This window comes from Lichtheimia ornata (assembly GCF_029851405.1).
Source record: "Lichtheimia ornata isolate CBS 291.66 chromosome Unknown scaffold00047, whole genome shotgun sequence".
NCBI lineage: Eukaryota > Fungi > Mucoromycota > Mucoromycetes > Mucorales > Lichtheimiaceae > Lichtheimia > Lichtheimia ornata.
Window position 1 is genome coordinate 225,544 of NW_026695367.1, and position 14,270 is coordinate 239,813.

General features: G+C 43.7%; 5 protein-coding genes across 5 annotated transcripts; 3 read left to right on the plus strand and 2 right to left on the minus strand.

The window, feature by feature from the left end:
* Positions 1–1,122: 1,122 nt before the first annotated feature.
* Positions 1,123–2,456, plus strand: O0I10_008731 (uncharacterized protein; the record flags this gene model as incomplete). Its single annotated transcript, XM_058488732.1, has 7 exons — positions 1,123–1,181; positions 1,245–1,407; positions 1,464–1,478; positions 1,546–1,593; positions 1,656–1,698; positions 1,775–2,244; positions 2,313–2,456. 7 exons carry the CDS (start codon positions 1,123–1,125, stop codon positions 2,454–2,456), a joined length of 942 nt encoding a protein of 313 aa, XP_058340555.1.
* Positions 2,457–2,782: 326 nt separating this feature from the next.
* On the plus strand, positions 2,783–6,027 carry O0I10_008732 (uncharacterized protein; the record flags this gene model as incomplete). The annotated part of the gene is made up of 13 exons (XM_058488733.1): positions 2,783–2,985; positions 3,039–3,191; positions 3,245–3,390; positions 3,445–3,553; positions 3,607–3,672; positions 3,726–3,799; positions 3,906–4,064; positions 4,116–4,211; positions 4,271–4,478; positions 4,542–4,704; positions 4,769–4,823; positions 4,876–5,262; positions 5,315–6,027. The coding sequence occupies 13 exons, from the start codon at positions 2,783–2,785 to the stop codon at positions 6,025–6,027; spliced, it is 2,532 nt and encodes an 843-aa protein (XP_058340556.1).
* Positions 6,028–6,266: 239 nt separating this feature from the next.
* On the plus strand, positions 6,267–8,399 carry O0I10_008733 (ATP-dependent Clp protease, ATP-binding subunit ClpX; the record flags this gene model as incomplete). Its single annotated transcript, XM_058488734.1, has 7 exons — positions 6,267–6,359; positions 6,418–6,751; positions 6,863–6,993; positions 7,078–7,575; positions 7,655–7,852; positions 7,935–8,027; positions 8,220–8,399. 7 exons carry the CDS (start codon positions 6,267–6,269, stop codon positions 8,397–8,399), a joined length of 1,527 nt encoding a protein of 508 aa, XP_058340557.1.
* Positions 8,400–8,999: 600 nt separating this feature from the next.
* On the minus strand, positions 9,000–10,168 carry O0I10_008734 (uncharacterized protein; the record flags this gene model as incomplete). The annotated part of the gene is made up of 2 exons (XM_058488735.1): positions 9,000–9,263; positions 9,326–10,168. The coding sequence occupies 2 exons, from the start codon at positions 10,166–10,168 to the stop codon at positions 9,000–9,002; spliced, it is 1,107 nt and encodes a 368-aa protein (XP_058340558.1).
* A 1,568-nt stretch (positions 10,169–11,736) lies between these two features.
* On the minus strand, positions 11,737–14,221 carry O0I10_008735 (diphthamide biosynthesis protein 2; the record flags this gene model as incomplete). Its single annotated transcript, XM_058488736.1, has 11 exons — positions 11,737–11,861; positions 11,942–12,025; positions 12,092–12,191; positions 12,261–12,348; positions 12,435–12,487; positions 12,680–12,849; positions 13,001–13,068; positions 13,171–13,244; positions 13,338–13,600; positions 13,658–13,800; positions 13,875–14,221. The coding sequence occupies 11 exons, from the start codon at positions 14,219–14,221 to the stop codon at positions 11,737–11,739; spliced, it is 1,515 nt and encodes a 504-aa protein (XP_058340559.1).
* Positions 14,222–14,270: the final 49 nt, after the last annotated feature.

Sequence of the window (14,270 nt, forward strand, 5' to 3'; positions counted from 1 at the left end):
CCCCAAGTTTAAATCCCCTACTGCTATTACACTGAGGCCACTAAATGACCCCACACACACGCTATCCACCCATCGTCATCATCACCCTCACGATAGACAATAGGTACACGTAAATAAAAGAATTGATTCTCACGTATAGCAAAAGGTTGTGTGCCATTTTACACTTTACATGATAATGATGATCCAACAACAGCCATTGCCTTACTACCAGGTTAGCTCGAATCATGAAAGTTAAATGATGGGCATGCTGGGCTGGAGCAAGACAATCGTTCACATGCATTGGATTGGGAAACAAAGGTGATTGGGAGGAATGGGCTATTAGCTGGCAGTTTACAAATAACTTTGCAAAATGGTTTTTCTCATATTGGGCGATACTTCTGTGTTTGAGCGTTTTTCAATCAAATCCTCTCGGATCAAGAAAGTTGAAGGATGGAAATGAATGTCTGGAGCAGGGGCATTGTTCACATGTTATAGAAAGGACAACGGTGCCGATTGTGAGAAAATTGCTGCTAGCTCACAGCTTATGGACTGTTATCAATCGTGTATCGGTATCATCCTTCAATCCTTCCAGTCATGCAAAACAGCTGAGTTACACAAACACGTCCCTGAGCATCTTTTGCTCTATCAGGTTCAAGCTAATTCAAAATGAACAAAGACCACCCTTCATATAGCATCACGCTTACAGCATAGTAAAAACATAAAGACAGTCATATCCCATGATTTGTAAATATGGGTGGCGAAGGGTTGCAGGATCATTCAAAGATGAATACTTCGAGATTGGTATGCGTTTGCGTACATAAGCATTACCTCATAGTAGTGCCAAGCCAATGAACGAGAAATCCAAAGCTTATGAGCGAAACGAGCAACCTTAGGCCGCTAGTCATACCGTAAGAAGCATCCTGCTACTAGCATATAGACCCCGTTGTATTTTACTTATCAACTGTGGTGGCTATCGTTGTATCATTTTAAAGTTAGCGTCATTGTTGGTATAACACCGCGGAAAGAAATGATGCAGACACCGTCATCTTTCTTTACTAAACAATTTTCACGCACGTTAGTAAACGTGTTGGGTGTTTTATTCTCTCCAATTCTTATGCTCAAGTCAACATGTTTGTCATATAGATGTTGTATGCAAAACGATTGGCCTTGCTGCTGGCGACGTTGATCCTTTTATTAGCCATGTATGATAGATATGATTTAACTATAGCATCTATAGCTGACGCATTTCAATGTGTGTGATCAAGAGATACATCATTCATCGAAGCATGGCTGACAAGATGGTGCTATATCAGCGGCGGTGGCAATAGGTTGTCATTTCTTTGTCGGAACCTCTTTTCTCAGCAGTCAGTGTACCTGTCTTCTTCGTTGCCAATGAGCCATCCCTACCATCGTATAGTTTTGTTTGGAGTAATTACACTGAACGACATGCGTGTAATTTGCAACGGTACTAAATGCTCAAGTAGGATTCCATCACACAGGTACAATGTCGAATCCACGTTCCTTGCAAGGCTTTATTGACGTGCGTGTGTGTATACGCGCTTGTAGTTTAGCTTTGATCCAGAGTTGAGCGGTTTTGGTGCTGGTCTTGCTCATGTAGGTCATATGACACCATGGATGTATGCAGCGAGCTAATGTGTTTCTTGGGTGATGATTAGAGCTATCAACGTCGCATGGATGTGATGAATCGTGGTTTCTCAGGTATGTTGTTGTGGTCATGGTGATGGTGGTTGATATAGGTATCAATCAAGAAGACTCTCACGTATCATTTGGATAGGATACAATACCAAATGGGCTCTTCCTATTCTACGTCAATTGCTACCGACTGTCGAGCAACAAAAGCAGCATGCGTCCCAAGTACAGTTAATGACCATCTTTTTCGGTGCCAATGATGCTGCATTGCCATTTTCCGATCAGCATGTTCCACTTGAGCAATACAAGGATAACCTTCGCAAGATGATATCCATGGTCAAATCACCTGACTCTCCTTATTACAATCCAACGACGCGTCTCGTTCTTATCACACCTCCTCCACTTGACGAAGCCCAATGGGAAAAGAATTGTGATGGCCCCCTGAACCGGACCTTTGAATCGGCTAAACAATATGCAGCAGCAGTACGTGAAGTGGCCAAAGAGTGCAATGTGGTCGTGGCAGATCTATGGACTATGCTTGTTGAAGAATCGGGCGAGGCTCATTTTGGAGAATATCTCAATGATGGACTACATTTGAGTGCCAAAGGCAATCGGGTATGTAGGCTTGCTTACAAGAGGGTTGTTTGTCACGGATAATAGCTGATTGAAGATATGGATTCTAGGCTGTGCATCAATTACTGATGAAATTGATCAAGGAACATTTCAATGATATTCATCCAGACAACTTGCCGATGGAGATTCCATGGTGGAGAAATCTTTCACGCACCGATTACGAGCAAGAGCTGCAATTTCCTCTTTTGAAGTAATTCGACCCCAAAAGAACGATGGATCACGCTGTTGTTTTGCGTTACCTCTTGTTGTGATGAATGTTGGCATGCATGGATAGATAGTTTGTGTCTAGTGCAGTGTGTGCGTATATTTAGACGAAATTAAAATCATACCTGCCCTGCCCTTTTGACAGGTGTATTTCCTATTATGGCATGATTAGAGTGGTTATGCATCCATGACAGCGTTTGGTGTATTAAGCTTACCTTGAATCATTCATCATTTCTTCAATCTACCGGATCTTTCCATTGTTTCTTTCTTTCTTTCTTTCTCAATTGCCGCTGATTCTGTTTTCCTGTGGTAAATCATGAAGGCGTCATCTACACCGTCTTCGTCACCTACGTCGGCAGGGCCATCAATGCAATTTGATGGTAAAGCACAACGATACAATGCATCCTCTCGTTCTCGATTCACAAGCATGCTATTGCGAGAGCATACTTATGTCGCATTTCTCACACTCACATCCATGTACTATCGCGTCATGGGTACCATTTCTCCAAGTGGTATACTGTAAGTCTCTTGTTTTATATCATGCACCCATGCTTATCGCGTTCAAAAAAAAGAAATCAAGAGCTTGAGCTGTGCTCACAAGTCAATTGGTACCTGCAAGGAAAATTCTTTGTTGGCGCATTCCCACCACTTGCAGGAATGATGTATACGTATTTGGCACACCATCTTGGATACAAGGGTGATCAAACCGTGTATTATTCTGGCCAGTAAGTAAACGGTCACTTTGATTGTATTATGTGCCTGACGTTGGATGGTATAGAATTTTGGATGCGTTTCCTATTGAGGATCTTCGTGTATTTTCAGCTATGCTAGGATCGCTTTTGGTCCCAGCTACGTATCTTATTGTGCGTGCATTAGGCCATGGAAGCTTAGCTGCTAGCATGGCAGCTGGATTGGTTATCTTTGGTAAGAGCAACAATATAAAGATGAATATGGGTATTTATTTGCTATGTATTATAGAGAATGGTCTTGTAACGCAATCAAGGTACATCTCAACCGAAGGTCCACTTTGTCTTTTCACAGGCTTGACTATCCTCGCATGGGTGGTGCAAATGAAAAAACAAGAAAGGTAGGTTTAAATAATGCACGTACCAAGAGCGGAGTTAACAAGGAGGTATGCAGAGAGCCCTTTGCCATCCCATGGACTTCATTGTTGGCCACAGGTGTGGGTATCGGTACCTGTATCAGGTGAGGAGGCAACAAAAAATACAATAGACATGATCACTGATGTATGAATATAGCACCAAATGGCAAGGCGTGTTTACATTTATCATCACGTGGATATCATCGTTCATGTACCTCTGGAGAATACTGGGTGAGAAACGTTTCTCGCTGGCAAGTATCATTTATTGTATTGGGGATGATTCACGAGCGAACATTAACCCATTGGCTATAGTGGTACGTTGGGCGCCAATTCACAGCACGCTTTTTGGCTACTGCAGCTCTTCCAATGATGATTTATTATGCCATTTTCCATGTCCATATGGGTTTAATCCCTAAAGCAGGTGATCATGATCTTGCTGTAAGCAGCCCATTGCGTTATTCGCTTGAAGGCAACCACCATGAACCCGTTCAAAAAGGTAAGTACCCCTATTTTTTGCTCATCGTATATACTTAACTTTATCGCATAGATATTGCTTATGGCTCTAGCATTGTTTTGAGACACCTTGGTAGCAATGGTGGATATCTTCATTCACATCTCAGGCGATACAAAGAGGGAAGCACACGTACGTTGTCATAGTATTTGGATGCCATAAACGTAGCTGACATGTGCCACACCTTATAGAGCAAGAAGTAACCATGTATCCTCATTTTGATCTCAACAATATTTGGATTATCCACCGAGCTGGCAAGCGATGGAATGATACCCAGCCACTTGAATACGTACGCAACAATGATCAAGTCATGCTTGAGCACTATGCAACCTCTCGCAAACTGCATTCACATGATCATCGCCCTCCAGTGACCAACAAGAAAGAACAATCGGAAGTAACGTAAGTATGAATGGACCTGAGTAGATATGACGAGTGTGGCAGCTAAACAATGATGCACCCTAGTGCATATGGTGATCCTTATATTACCGATCCGCATGATTATTGGTGGGCGCAAATTATCTTTGATGATGACATCCACCGAGGCAAGGACAAGACACCTATTCAAGCTATCAACACACGTTTTCGCCTTTTGCATGTACGAGGATGTCATTTGATGAGTCACAAAGTGAGTCTTCCAGAGAATGAAGATGGCATGCCTCCACAACAGGAAGTATCTTGTTTTGCCCCAGCAAAAAAGGAAGTCAGCACATTTGTCATTGAAAGTGCATACCATGAACAATGCAAGTATCCAAAGAAAAGGTTATAAACGATGTGTGACTAATGATTTGGTATATAGTGGAAGACAAAGAATCCATCAGCTATCCCAAAATGACAACTATGGAAAAGATCATGGAAGTTCACTCGCTCATGTTGTCTTATCCTTCAACAATTCAAGACCAATTGGCATCCAAGAAGCCTGCTGACCCATTGTATCAGCACTTTCAACACCAACTCCAAAAACCTAGGCTTGGTATATGGTTCACTGGTAAACTTGGTGCTCGTCTTTGGGATCAAGTTTCCGGGAAAGCTGTTTACATTACGCTTAATCCCTTGGGACGCATGTTGACCCTATTTTCCATTCTTGGATGTGCTATCTTTTGGGTCGTTGACACATTGCTCAAGAAACGACAAGTCAATTGGTTGCAAGTCAAGTTATGGGCTAACACAGGAGCTGCATGGGCAGGTAAATTACAAAGAAAGTATACTTTTATAAGATGATTGACATGTTCTATTAGGCTATGATCCAATTGCTACCCGTGAGTTGTTCCATCAATCCATTGGGTTTTTATCCATGGCAACGGTTTTGCAAGTGTTTACGTTACGATTTATGCCGACGTTTTCCATGCATCCTGGTGACATCCTTCCCAACACCTTGCTCAGTGCAGGCTTTGTATCGATTGTGATTGAAGCTGTTACTATGCGATGGGCAAGACGATATCGTGTACTCTTGTTCATGCTCTTGGTTGGTTTAGCAGCACATCAATTTTATCGACTGAGCCCTGTCACATATGGTGATCGAGCCCTGACAGTACAACAATGTCAACGGTTGCCACGCAGCGCTGGCATTGATTGCCAACGCTTCCTCAAGTCCAATAAAGGTGAAACGGCATCATTGCAAATTGACATGCCTGGGAAGACTGAGACCTTCAAATACACGGTGGGATCCGAAAAAGATGCTGATGCAAGTATTGCGTCTATGCGTCGTGCTAGTTACAGTGAAGCCTTGCATGGTGCTACCGGTGCTGAGCGTTACCATGCCATCGTTAGCACACCAGGCCCTTCACACCAGGATGTTAAAGAATGGCAAATCTCAATTCAACACGCAGCTGAAGAACGTATAAGAATACAAGCCGAGAAAGCAAAACAAGAAGAAGAAGAGAAGAAGAAGGAAGAAGAAGAAATGGAGGATGATGATGAAGAAGAACAACCTGCTGAGGAGGAAGATTAGGGCATTTAGCATATCATTTTGTCAAATTCAGTTATAAAGATAATTCCATTTATTCATGTATCCAATATCAAATGTGATTGTCCGTGAGTCATTTCTACGTGTGCAAGACATCATTTGTCGCTTGGGATCAATAGCTTTAATCCGACCGCTCGCATAAAAACGCCATCATCATCTCCTTGTCCCTTAGACGCAAGCAGTATCCGCTCTCTTTCTCTCGCTCGATTTACGTCAGTCATATCATGTTTGTTGCCATACGATTCAGTCGTCGACAAGTCGCATCAAGGTTCATCAACAAGCGTTGTCTTTCGGTGAATGCGTTGAATCCACGTCTCGTAAGTGAACATGGGAACCAAAAGCAACATGAGCTGAATACAAGTCGTGATGTTGTAGATCACCAAGGTGCTCGATGACTATGTTGTTGGACAAGATCAGGCGAAACGAGTGCTTTCCGTAGCCGTATTCAATCATTATACCCGAGTGCAAGCCAACTTGGAACGGGGTACAAGCAGCAGCAGCAGCAGTAGTACCAGCAACGAGGTGAACGAATCATCATCAGAGCACTTGTGTCACCATCACATCAATGAAGAAGAAGTGGATACACAAAAGGAGCAAGATCGATATTATCGCACTTCATTTTGGAGATCGGATGAATTACAAGCGATGGGAGAACAAAAGACCTTGTTGGAAAAGAGCAATGTGTTGCTTATTGGACCTACTGGATCAGGTATGAGGAGTGAGGAGGGAGGGAGGGAGGGGAGGGGAGGTTGTCATTGACATGAATGCTGCAGGCTGACGATCCAATGTTGTATGTTTTTTTCATTCACCACACAAACAGGCAAGACACTCCTCGCCAAGACACTAGCAAGTGTCCTGCAGGTGCCTTTCTCCATGTCAGACGCCACATCTTTTACTCAAGCTGGTTATGTGGGGGAGGATGTTGAATCCGTTATTGAACGTCTATTGCAGGTAATTTACCATCAACACCACCCCCCAATATCATCATCATTGTTGTATTGATCCCCCATGATGATGCATTATGTATATGTATAGGCATGCGATTATGATGTGGATAAAGCTGAAAGGGGGATTGTCTTTATTGACGAGATTGACAAGATTGCCAAACGAAGTGATCATGGATCCAATTCTCGAGATATTGGCGGCGAAGGTGTACAGCAAGCTCTTTTACGAATGTTGGAGGGAACTCAGGTCAAGGTTACTTACAAAGGAGGTGGCAGTGGTGGCAGTGGTGGTGGTCCAAGCCAACATAGTCGACCCATGACGACCACCGGTGGAACTTACATGGGCCATCAAGTGATACCTAATCCATTGGGATCACCCGTGGAGGGGGGTGGCGCTCCTGCAGCAAGTGGCAGTGGCAGTGGTGGTGGTACCAGTGGTGGCGTGCATTATCAACAACAGCAACAACCACCACATCCAGGAGATGTATTCACGATCGACACAAGCAACATCTTGTTTATCCTAAGTGGTGCATTTGTTGGTTTGGAAGATCACATTGTGCGACGTATTGGCAGCAGCCTTCCTTCATCGGTAATAAACATGTATTCGGGGTTCATACATCAGAATGGATATCACTCACACACCCACTTTTTTTCTCTCCTGTCGTTAGAATGATATACAACAGTCTGCCCTAGATCAAGTTGAACCGCACGACGTTATGAAATATGGCATGATCCCCGAGTTTGTTGGTCGTCTACCCGTGCTTGTCAATGTCAATCAGCTCACTGAAAAGGACCTTGTTCGTGTATTGACGGAACCCAAAAATGCATTGGTCAAACAATATGAAGAGTTGTTCAATCTTTACAAGGTATGTACAACTCTCTCTTTCTCTTTCTCTTCAAACACGAAAGCTTGCTCATCCATCCATACATTCATTCATCTCCTTTTAGGCAGAGATAAGGTTCACTGAACAAGCTCTTGGATTGATTGCTCGGCAAGCTGTACAAAAAAAGACTGGTGCCAGGGGTCTTCGTAGAATCATGGTAAGTTTGGATGGGTGTATACACTTTGACGACATTGCGCGCAATGACCTCCTCCAAAGACCCGGAAGGTGTATTATTAGGAAATGGGGGATGAGCAGGGTTTATTTGTTTTAGGGGAAAGAGGATGGAGGTGGTTGATGCAATGAGGCTGGTGTTGATGATGATGATGCTAATGAACTTTGTCTACTATAGGAGAAGTTGTTGTTGGATGCCATGTATGACACGCCAGGATCATCCATTCGGCACATTCTAATCAATGGAGATGTTGCTAGCGGCAAGAGCAAGCCCTTGTACTATTCTAGGGGTCAATGGGGGATGATGGAACATAGCTTGGAGCTCGAGAATGGGAAGCAAGAAACACATGCATCATGATAATATATATGTTTGTTAACATCGTGCAAAAATTATTGATGATTTATTGTTGGTGATGATGAGGGATGTATGAATGTATGTAATGTACTAATAATGTAGAGCGTGGTGTGGGATGGTCATAATTACCAAAGGGATGTTGTTGTAATACCTGTCCAATCTTTCATAACAAGGGTAAAAAGTTGTGTTCGTGTGGGCATAGAGTGTGTGTGAATGACGTGAGGATTAAATTAGCGTAGCAAAGGAAAAAACAAATGAAAAGCAAGAACTGAAAAGAACCATGAGGAGGGGAGGCAAGGGGAACAAAGAAGAAGGGGAAATTTAGGGTGAGAAATGGTGGGTATGTAAGGTATTCGTGTATACTGATGAGGTGGTGTTTGTGGGTGAGCGTGCGTGTGTGTGTGTGTATGTGTATAGAAAGAAAAATGAAGCATTTTTGATGCGCATGCTTTTAGGGGGGCGGGTGTTTGTATACGTGCGTGGTGTGAGTGTGTATATATGATGTGTGTGCGTTTGTGGATATTGGTGAACTATGTGCAAAAGCTGTTGTTGGGGGGAATGAATGAAGGTATAGTGTTGCATGTGCAGTTGTACGAAATTGAATTAGGCCGTGTCGTGGAAAGCGGGTGGCAAAAAGGTTTCTGATGATAGACAATCGAAGCAGCCAAGCGAAGCTGGTGAATCAGTCACTGAGTTGGATGTTGAGGATCCTGAGCATGTTGAAGGTGCCATGGCAGGGTTGCCATAATCAAAGCTGATATCCATGGTGCAAAAGTCAACAGGGATGACTGAAGGATCGCTCCAGCAAGCATTGGGCATCATGTTGTATGAATTAATATCGGTCTCTGATACTCGGCGGTCTTTGCACTATATAGCGATGTTCGACATGTTAGCATGTAATATTTTTATAGGATAGATGATTACTTTACCTGATCAACTTCAAAGTAAGGATCGTACATATTAGGAACAGGGCACGAGTTTCGGCGAGCAGCAGCCATCGTCATGTCATCTTGAAGAGGGTGCACAAACCAGCTTGGGTCATAAGGTGTGCTTGCATTGACAGCAGCTGCTGCTGCTGCAAGTGCCACCGATTGAGCACTTTCAGTGTTGCTTGGCCATGAAGAGGATGTTGTTGGCCAATAGTGAGTCGCACTCTTATCGGCAACGGTGGCATTAGGTGGAATGCTTGTGGCAAAAGCAGGCTTGCCTTCATATTCCATGCATGCTGGACCAATGTTGGCAGAGAATTGAGAGAATAATACCGATTGTTCCATGTTGGTATTGTTGTTATGGTGCGAGGCATCATTAAAAGAACTTGCTTGTTGCTGTTGTTGTTGCTCGGCAGGTGATGTGATGGTTGCTGTGCTGTTGTTGTTGTTGTTGCTTGCATTGTGTTGAGTGGTAGATGATGAAGCGGATGAATCTTGTTGTTGTTGGGAAGCAGCAGCTTTACGTCGTTGAAGCTTTGCCTTTGCTCTTCGGTTTTGGAACCAAATTTGAACACCTCGAGGTGTCATGTCAAGTTTTTGAGCGAGCATACGACGTACGGCTGCATTGGGTTTTGCGTTTTCAGCGAACGATTTTTCCAACACCTTGAGCTGAGCGCGAGAAGTGCGTCTACGATGCTTGATTTCAAATGGATTATAAAAGGTGGGACGAAAATCACCCTGAGGTGGAAATGGAGGGAAAGATTCGAGCAGCTCCGCAGGTGTATAAAATGAAGGAGCAGCAGTGGCAGCAGCAGCAGTAGTAGTAGTGGTATACGATTGCATGTTTGAATGTATGTATAAATGTGTTTGTGTATGAGTGTTTGTAATGTGAGAGTGGATGAAGTGGATGCAGATTGATTTCAAACGCGGATCATGCAGCCGGTTTATATACCCTGGAAAAGTGCTGCTGCTGATAATCCGAGATAGGAATAGAAAGAGTAAGAGAGATTAGGGCCATCAAGGGAAAAGGAGCGAAATTCCAGAGAAAAAAGGGGAAGGGGTTTTGCTCTCTCTCTCTCTCTTTTGCTCTCTCTCTCTCTTTTGGTTTTCTCGTCTCTAAAGAGTCTGAGAACAGTATCAAAGCACACACTGGCCAAGAGGAATGAAACGCAATATTCTTCCTCTTTTTCATTTGCAATGTCCCTGTTAGGAGGCAAGGACGCGGGTTATCCCACATAACCTAACGCTCAATCCAACATTACCACGCGGTGTTGCTGAAGCGTGCATAAGTGGACCAAGCGTCTGACAACGCAAACAACGCACACACACCTACACACAACACTCGTATGCGATGCAACCATGCTTTGCTTTTCCTTGTGCGTTGCTTCTTTCCCCCATTCATATCCCCCACCATGCGAGGCACATGAAATACATGCAATGTCAAAGTTTCTTTATACATTTCATACCCACACACAAAGATGGGGTTGCTATACTACATGTTGCCATGGATACCGTAATGCCTTTCGCAGTAGTAACAGAACGACGATATCAAAGCCCCAGGGATAGATGGTAGCTTAACAGTGGGTCAATGCACGAGAAACATCCACTTGATATGGATAAATAAACGAGCTTAATAACGGGGTGGGTGGAAGATCAGTGTGAGTGAATTTCCCCTTGGAGCACAGGGTCATGTCAGAGGTGGTGGTGGTGGTGGTGGTGGTGCTCTGTGTTGATGCATTGTTCATCCACCCGCACGAGCGCACGTTTAGCAACAGTTCGTGCTTGCCAGATCCTGTGATCTGGTCCCTGCATATTGCTCATGCCGATCCCCTATCTCACCTTTTGCTCTTTTCGCTCATCATAACCTAACACAATCGTCACATCGCTTTCCTCATTCCACGTCAATATCCGGCTTGTCTCATGCAAAGCACTCCTCATTTCATCATCATGGCACCCACTTTGTGGATCATGTCATGCTCTCTCGCTCATTCACTAATCCCTCCCCCTTTCTTTTCACGCTGTGCCTCTTTCCTTTAATAGCTCCAAGGCCGTCCCCCGATTTTCTTAATTCCTTTTTCTTCTTGTCTTTAACTGTATTAAGTCATATCTTGGTATTGGGGAGCTGTGTACTAAGATAGTGCAAAGGGATGAGCAAGGAGCAAAGGGAAAGGGATGGTAAGGATTCTTGTGCTCTTTTTCTTGGGGGAAGACGCGGGCATGACAAGAGATGCGTGCATGCATTTGGGAAAACCGCGTGGCTTGAGTTCATTTCACCTATTCAAGACACCACACTGACCATCCCTGCGCCACAGACAATAATATCGGTACACCCACACACATACATACACATACATGCACACCATCATAAAACTTGCGTAAACTTTGCCAAGATAGCTATATTCAACAAGTTTTTACAAATCCTTTTCACCCTGATATCCTCTAGCAATACCGGATCGGCCTTCTTGAATGGTGCTTACTTCTGTTTGCCCCAAGTTTTGTTCCAAACCCCTGAATGAACGATTCTTCAAGTATTCCCCTTAAGAGATTCCTCATTCAGTATGCCTTGTTCATATGTACGATATGACCATCCTCCATCATCATTCCTCTCCCATTTACCTGCTGTGCTGTCAAGCAGCCGGCTGATCGTATTGCTGTTGTTGCGGATCGTCAAATCAGTTAAGCTGCTGGTCAATGCTTGTTCTATTGACACATGTTAGCCCAAGTAATAAATCATCTATCTATATATATATATGAGCATGAGTTTACCATCAACATTGTTTTTGACGCGTGTCTTTGTAGATGACACATAGCGGCCCGTCACAAGGGAAAAGTGTGGTTCTTCATCGCTTGAAACATCATCTTGTTCCTGATGAGGAATAGGGTAGGTTAGCCCACAATGTTTCCATCTTGATGATTGCACGTGTTTCATACTTGCCTCATCTTGATACGAGAAGCCATCCGTACGCACATTCGGTAGAAGCTTGGAGAAATCAGTAATATAGTCGCCTGTCCACTCCTTGGATCTATGCACGTTTTCGTCCACACATACAAAATAATATGAGCACTAAAAGGAGCGATACATAGGAGAAAAGAAATCATTTTCATGTACCTGACAACTGCAAGTTCCAGCTCGAAAGGGGTGACAATTGGGCGGTAAAACTCCTGCACACACACATACACACATACACAAGCAAAGTCAAATGTCACGGTGAGTAAATAGCTCCTTGGTCCACAAAAAGAAGAACAAGCGGAAAGGGAACAAAAACATAGGAAGAAAAGGGCAAAAAAGGAACACCCATAGAATAATGCACCCAAAATAATAGAGACAAAGAGAGAGAGAGTGAGGGATGTTACCTTTGAATCAATCAAACTATTTTCAGGACATGCAACAAGAACATAGCAATCCACCTCCATAAAGTTGGCCATTTTGGCAACGTTCAGCTTGCCCATCACCATCGTATATGATTTTCGACCAGAGGCACGGATCACCTTTTTGACGTGATCAATGATATCCATGTACGATCCTATACAAAGGAGCAGCATCATGTCCATTCATTAGTCATTCCCCGACTAGGAGCAAGCAACCATATCATCCAACCCCCTCACCCCAATTGCGCGCGCACTCGTTCACCTTTTTTTCCCTCGCTTATCCTTGCATCACCCTCTTTTACGTACCTACACCTAGTGTGCCGACAACGATTCCAAATGTCTCGGCATCCTTTGCTTTTTGCACTAATGAATAACTATCCTCACATACACACACACATCAATCAGTATACGCTTACTTTGTCTCTCTCTCCTTCCCCTTTTTTCCACCCCTTAGGTATCTCTCCAAGAACCCTTACCGTTTCATCAATAATCGGTTCACCTGCACTGTTTCCCTCCGTGCTTCTCGTGTCTTGGGGTTGTATGTATACACCTATACACGACGCAAAACATAAACAACATGTCAACCATTGTCTATCTCCTTTTCTCCTTTTTCTCCCCTCCACATTCTTCAATACACACATACCGGGCATTTGTTGTGGATCATCATGATGTTGGTCAAAGTAAGACTTTCTGCACCGATGAAAAAGATGGAGCAGTCTTCAATTGCAATATCCTCGGGGAGCTCATAATAACGTCCGCCCTTTGTTGTTGTAGTGGGTGATGATGATGCCTCTTGCTCCTCCTTGTTGTTGTCATTCCCCAGCACAGCCTGCAGCTTGGATTCGGTTTGGATGCTCGTAGGAATAATGTTGGTATACTTGTTCGATAGCCTTTTCACCAATGATTCTTTTCAAGGGATCAATCATCATGCATGATCACGCTACTACCAGAGATGTTACTTACCAACTGCATAAGAATATTCCACGTCGCACATAACAATCACTGGTATGGAAGGATCCGGGAATAGCTGTTCAAATTCATGGATGCAATGGTCTTGATCAAGGGATTGCTGGCCAAATACGTATAAAACGGGAAGATGTGATGTACTATGCAAGTGCGTGTGTAAGTAGACCCATTCTACCCATTCAATCAATGCTTTTTTTTTTATTTGTATACATACGGGCTAAGGCAGGATCGTCCATAGTGAATAATCAAATCAGCGTTGACATGTTCAGCAGCAACTTCATCCACACAACAACTGCCATAGGAAGTATCTGCAAGCACATAGATATGTTGTCCCGTTCGCTTCTCTAATTCGGTGGCCACTGAAGCAGCATCGGCAAGCAACTCGTCTGGGAATTGGAGCGTGATCCTTTGGTAGTTGCCTTTGAGGATGGCATCCACCGTGCGATCGATCTCGTACAATGACTCGAGATTGCTGTGTTTGACGCTTTGGACATCGACTGTACGACTAATGACGGCGCTTCCATCGTCTGCAAAAGCTGTGGGACCGTTGGCTGTAGTCATAGTGATATAGCAAAGAAAGCAAGAGTGATAAAGGAAAAATAAGAGAGGC